At 55.5% G+C, this 6,091-nt stretch overlaps 1 protein-coding gene across 1 annotated transcript in view; it reads right to left on the bottom strand.

Moving 5' to 3' along the window:
* The window catches only part of DNAI2 (dynein, axonemal, intermediate chain 2), a 20,420-nt gene extending 15,356 nt beyond the window's left edge, over window positions 1–5,064 (bottom strand). The window contains exons 1-3 of the mRNA XM_012662230.1: window positions 4,882–5,064; window positions 3,295–3,456; window positions 1,995–2,116 (exon numbers count right to left, since the gene is read on the bottom strand). Coding sequence (XP_012517684.1) covers window positions 1,995–2,116; window positions 3,295–3,456; window positions 4,882–5,064 — 467 coding nt within the window. The remainder of the gene's footprint in view (window positions 1–1,994; window positions 2,117–3,294; window positions 3,457–4,881) is intronic.
* Window positions 5,065–6,091: the final 1,027 nt, after the last annotated feature.

The following is a 6,091-nucleotide window of genomic DNA, read 5'->3' as shown; positions in this document are numbered from 1 at the left end:
CTTCTCCTTAAAGTACTCAGAAAGAATGAATGACAGTGAGCAGGGACATAACTTCCTCACAGGGGGATTCGACCCCCTGGCTCCACTCTGGGGGCATCATCGTAGAGGAAAGAGCCAGGCTGGGATTCAGGAGACCAGAGTCCCATCCTTGGCTGGGTCCCCCGCCCACTGTGTGCCCTTGAGCACGTCGCCTACCTGGGGTCAGTGTCCTTTTTGGTAACCACGGAGGTTGGATGGGTGATTTCTAATGCATCGCCCTGCGTGGGTGCTCCACGTGTGAGGTCAGGACAGGCAGCTCCTGTCCCGCCATGCCCCCTCCTGCACATGCCTTGCCGCGGTCATTGGCCGCACTGTGTACGTCACAGTTCTGCCCTGGATCAGAAAAGGGTCCTTTCTGGTTGTGCTGGGATGAGCCAGATACTTCCAGGACCTTCAGTGGGTTGTGGCAGCAAAATGAATCCCCCAGGGTTGGCGCTTGAGATTAGTCACCTCCCAAACGCCTTTTATCCCTGTAATCCTGCGTCACCCAGACCCAAGACCTGACGCCTGCGCCGGGTCCCAGAGGTGCCTGGCCTTCCCTTTCCCCTGGGTGACCATCCATGCCTCCCTCTGTTCCGGTCTTCTGCATGGACCACCTTGCTTTTACTTCATGGACAAAACGAGGCCACCAGGCACCGTCACCCTCACTTCTGCCCCCTTCACGTCCACGAAGGCGACCGCATCTGCCAAGTCTCCACGGACGAGGTGTCCTTCTTCCCCGTCCTCACCCCACCCCTGTCCCCAAGCTCTCCTTCCCACGGGCTTCCTTCCAACACCCAACAAGTGTGCTCAAAGGCCCTGTTGTAGGTCAGTGCACTAATTTCCTGGGGTTGCTGTACCACAGCACCACAAACTAGGTGGCTCAAAGCAACAGAGCAGTTCTGGAGGCCAGAAGTCCAAAATCATGGGCATTCTCCACATGTCAAGCATACACATACATGTACACACATACACACATATACAGATGCTCCTTGACTCAAGACAGGGTTAGGTCCTGATAAAGCCATTGTAAGTTGAAAATATCAGAAGTCAAAAATGCATTTAATACACCTAACCTACTGAACATCATAGCCTAGACTACCTTAAATGTGCTCCAAACGCTTCCATTAGCCTATGGTCGGGCAAAATCATCTAGCACAAAGCCTATTTTATAGCAAAGTGTTGAGGATCTCATGTAATTTATGGAATACTGAACTGGAAGTGAAAGCCAGAATGGCCGTATGGGTTCTCAAAGTACAGTTTCTACTGAACCCGTCTCACTCTCACACCATCGTAAAGTTGAAAAATCGCTCGCCAAAAAGTCATCAGGGACCATCTGCACAAACACTCGTATGTACGTTCAAACAAAAACTTGCACTCTCCACACACTGTTCCGCACTGTGTTTGGTTTGGTTTGGTTTCCACATAATAAATCTTGGGACCCACTCCTGCTTGGCATGAAAGGAGCTGCCCTGTTCATTTCGTCAGCTGCGTGGCGTCCCGCTGTGCGGGCGCGCTGGGGTCGCTAGGACCAGTCCCCCGCCATGGAGTTAGCCTGTTCCGACCTTTGGCTAGGGCACGCCCTGCCGCGGTGGCGATCCACACGTACGGTGATTCCACACACTGTGTCCACCTGCCATGCTTCGAGCTTGTCCGCATACGCACGCCCATGAGTGGGGACGAGGCGGGTGGTCTGTGCTTGCCCTACGCTGCAGGAGCTGGCCCCCGCTTGTACACAGCTTGGCACGTTCGCTGTGAGTCTCTCCCCAGGGTCTGCCCTCCCTTTGCCATCACCGCCCCCGCCCCCAGGGCAGGGACCGCTTTTCTGCTGGCGCCTTACGGCTCTGCCTCTTATGAAGCGCTGAGCACAGAGACCACGGTACCCACAGCACACGGTGGCTGCAAAGGACTTGCCTTTGGGGGCACCCACGGGGGTGGCAGAGGTTGGCCAGACACCTGCCTAGCTACAGAGCTACCTGAAAACGTTGATGGTTTTCGCGGAAGGGGCCTCGTCCATCATTTCCGCCGCCTCCTCGTCGTCGAAATACTCCTGGTAGATGTCGATGGCGTTGTTCTGCTTGATGCAGTGCTCCATGATCTGGGGAGGACACAGCGGACGTTCTTAGCAGCAAAGGCAGGTCCTTCCGGACTGCCCAGGGCCGAGCCAGGGTCGGGGGGCAAGGCAAAGTGGTCTTTTCCCATCCTTCTAGCCCATGCGTTCTCAATGCGGGCATTTTCCCTTGGTTCTTAGGGGTAAAACAATATCAATTTTTATGTACGAAGCATAGATATACATGCAGCACACAAACAGATACACGGTACACCTATGGCGTTAAAATTTCATGGGGGGAGGAGGAGGTGATTAGGAAGAACATGAGGGATAATAAAAAATAAGTTGAAGAATATAGCTCTAGCCAAACAAAATTATTAATCACTCTGTATATAGACACCCATCTCCTGCTTCCCGGCCTTGCAGATGCCTGGTTCCTACACCCAGAAGGCCCTCCTCACTATTGCAAATATACAGCATGGGACAACCAAGCCCTGCCAGCTCTTCCAGGAAGCCTTCCCTGATCCCTTCATCAGGAGACTGATTCTCCTGCCTCATAAGGCAAAATGGCAAGTCACTCTTCTCTTAAAGCACTTCTTTCTTTCTCTCTCTCTCTCTTTTTTTGAGACAGGGTCACCCAGGCTGGAGTGCAGTTGGCACAATCATAGCTCACTGCAGCCTTGAACTTCTGGGCTCAAGCGAGCCTCCTGCCTCAGCCTCCCAAAGTGCTGGGATTACAGTTGTGAGCCACTGCACCCAGCCTAGCATTTCTTTCTTTCTATGTTATATGGTGATGTCGCCGTATTTGTCTTTGGCCTCCAGTGGATTGTAAACTCTTTGGGGCAGGAGATAAGTGAGATTCATTTTGCAACTTCCACTGTGCCTGGAAGAGACTCGAAGCTCAGTCTGAATTTGCTGAATGAATGAATGAATGGTCCCTACTGGCTGCTGGGTGGGGCTTTTTTGGGGTCCTCTTTGGTCAAGGGGTTTCCTGCTTTTCAGACTCCTCCTAAAGCCCGTTCAGCCCTGGACCTCCCTGCCTTGCCCTTCGGTCTGCTGCTGGGGACTCTGCCCGCTCCCGGACAGAAGGCGGCTTAAGGTGGGCAGTTTGGTCTCCTCCCTCCCCCGAGTAGCCACATGAGCCCACACGGGCAGCTGGGGCGCGGCACCCTCGGGGTTCCGGAGTGATGGGAGAGGCTCCGAGGGCTGAGCCAGAGGAACCTCACCGAGCCCAGCTGCATGATGGCGTTGATGTAGTTCTCGTCCTTCTCCACTTTCTTCCGGAAGCGGATCGTCTGTTCCAGCTCCAGCGGGTTCACATCCTTGGGCCAGCCCCCCTCGACGTGGTTAACTCCCCGGGTCTCCATCTCAAACCGCTCTGTGTTGGCCTAGACAGAGAGCCGCAGGGAGAAGACGTCACTCACAGGCAGACCGGGACCCTCGGCTCCCAGGGCTAGAATGGTGGGCACCCTGGCCAAAGCCACAGTATTTTCAGGTACCGGCAAGGAACTTTCTGGTCCTCCGGTGGTCACAGGTAGGCACAACAGTGCCACCCTGTGGAGCTAGCAGTTTGCAGCCGACGCCAGTGGTCATGGGAAATCCAGTTCTGACCTGCTCTGAATCCTAATGCACCAGAGGAGCCCACCCGTCCTCCGTAGCCGGGAGGACAGTCTTACCTGTTGATCTGGCCACTTTGCCTTCTTTCCATTTCTTCTCATTTTTTTTTGTTGTAGTAAAATACATGTAATATAAAATTTACCATTTAACTTATTTATTTTTTTTTTTTTTTAGAGATGAGGTCTCACTATGCTGCCCAGGTTGGCCTTGAACTCCTGGGCTCAAGCGATCCTCCTGCCTCAGCCTCTGAGTAGCTGGGACTACAGGTGCGCACCGCTGTGCCTGGCTTACCGTTTAACCATCTGAAAGTGTCCGATTCAGGGATCACATGTGACGGTGTGCAACCCTCACCACCACCTCGCTCCAGACTTTTATGTCACGCCACACGGAAAGCCCGCCCCCGTCGAGCAGTCGCTCCATCTCCCTTCCATTGTCAACACAGCTCTCACGAAAGTTAAGAGTCTGGACGGGGCGGAGCTGCCGACAGGAGAGCCCCACAGGGTGTGATGTGGCCCCAGCAGCAGCCATTCTGTCCGTTGGCTGCACCCCAGGCACAGCTGTCCTTGTCCCCAAGACAGCAGTTAGGCCTGGGAGAGCAAGAACTCGTCTGAACTGTCGGACTGTGAGTCATGGGAACCACCCGCACCCACCTGGTTGTTGAACCTGTTTTGGCCAAATCCAGTGATTTTTCACTCAATCCATCTGGACCGGATAAAATGGGTTGGCTATCTTATTCCGCCTCATTTTCTCTCAGCTGTTCTCAACCTAGTCAGGGGCAGATCATCTAGTTCACACAGACAGGGAGCTCTCTGGGTCCGAACAGCCGGAACTTTCTGCAGGACACCTCCCTTCTCTCCAGCTGGGCAGCAGCCCGAGGGTAAGACTCCTGCCCCCCCAAAACGCCTCTCCCAGCTGTGCCAAGTGCCCCAGATGACGCCGCTGAGCTCTCAGAGGCGAAGCAAGAGCCTGGCAGAGGGAACATCTTGATTCACGTTCACCCGGCCCCGGGTACAATTGGCGCCGGGTCTTCCTCTGACCCTGTGGACTGCGGGGGGTTTTGGGGGGGCCTCTGTGCTCACACTTCCAGCATCCGCAGTGGCCCACTCTAACTGGCTTTCAGGCGCACAGGGACACCCAGTCCCACTCAGCCGCCCGACCACGCCCTCCGTGGCCTGGGCCCTCGGGTGGGGACCCACCTCGTGTTCCGACATGCTGACGGAGCACTGGACGCCCGTGTCCACCGGGTTCCGCTCCACGAACTGCTCGGCCAGCTCGGGGTTGGGTGGGATGTCGATGTTGAGCTCGGCCTGGCGGTCGGAGAAGTTGCACTGCTTCCCGAACTCGCTGCGCTTCTTCACGTACACGTACACGATCTCCATGGCGCTGGCTGCTGCGGGAGCAGAGGGAGGGTGTGGGGTGAGGGGCCCCACCTGGCCACCTCCCTGTCTCCACTGGTCTCACGGGGGGTGGCTCCAGGCTCTCAATCTGGCTGGGGCGGGAGCGGGGATTGGAGGGGGCGGGAGTCCCAGGGAATCTGTCCAGAAGCTGCATCTGCATTTCACAAAATCATCTGAGTGCTGACTATATTTTAAGCGTTATCTTGCTTGGTCCTTGCAGTTGCTCTCTGAGGTCGGCAATAAAAGCCCCGTTTTCTTTGAAGGAGTTTGATACTCAGAGGTACCCTGAGTGGCTGCCCAGGGTCGCGTCGCTAATAAGTGCTGTAGCTGGTCTGACTGCAAAGCTCTTACCCTCCAAATGATACTGTTTTGACTGAATCGACTTGTTCGGTGGGAGGCAGGAAGAAACACTGATGGTGATGATGCCGGACTAAATGCTCTGCCACGCACTGACCTGAATCATGCAGTATGCGGATTTGGGAGCCTCTTCTGCAAACTCCCCACCCAGTTCTCCAAAGGCTCAGCCATTCACAGGGCTCTAGGTCACCAGACCGCCCCCTCCCCCACTTCCTGGGGGCCCCACTGGGAATCTCTTCCCTCCATGTCACTCCAGGACAGAGCTGAGAGTCAACCCGAGAAAGGGAAAAGGCCACCCGGCTTCCTCAACGGGAGGGACACGAGGCCTGGGGGAAACCCTCTGACATGTGCTGCCGGTCACGGAAGGCACTGTGGGGAACTGGGAGGAGCCGGGCTGGACCCCGACGTCAAGTTCTGGCCCTGCCCTCACCAGCTGCCTGACCTTGGTCAATCTTCCCAAGACCTGACACGCCCACAGGACGCTGAGAAGTGAAATGAAAGTGCTCCCACAGCTGCAGGGCCAGTGTTCAAATGCAGCGCAAGGAAGGGCTTGCCCAGATCTGATTGGAAGTCTTAAAACCCAATAGGCAGTTCCCACAAATTGCCCTTCACTCACCCCAAGAGAGACCCTGCCCCTCTGACTTCCCGTGAC

This window comes from Propithecus coquereli, unplaced genomic scaffold (assembly GCF_000956105.1).
Source record: "Propithecus coquereli isolate 6110/MARCELLA unplaced genomic scaffold, Pcoq_1.0 Scaffold76, whole genome shotgun sequence".
NCBI lineage: Eukaryota > Metazoa > Chordata > Mammalia > Primates > Indriidae > Propithecus > Propithecus coquereli.
This window is presented reverse-complemented; position numbering and strand designations above follow the sequence as displayed.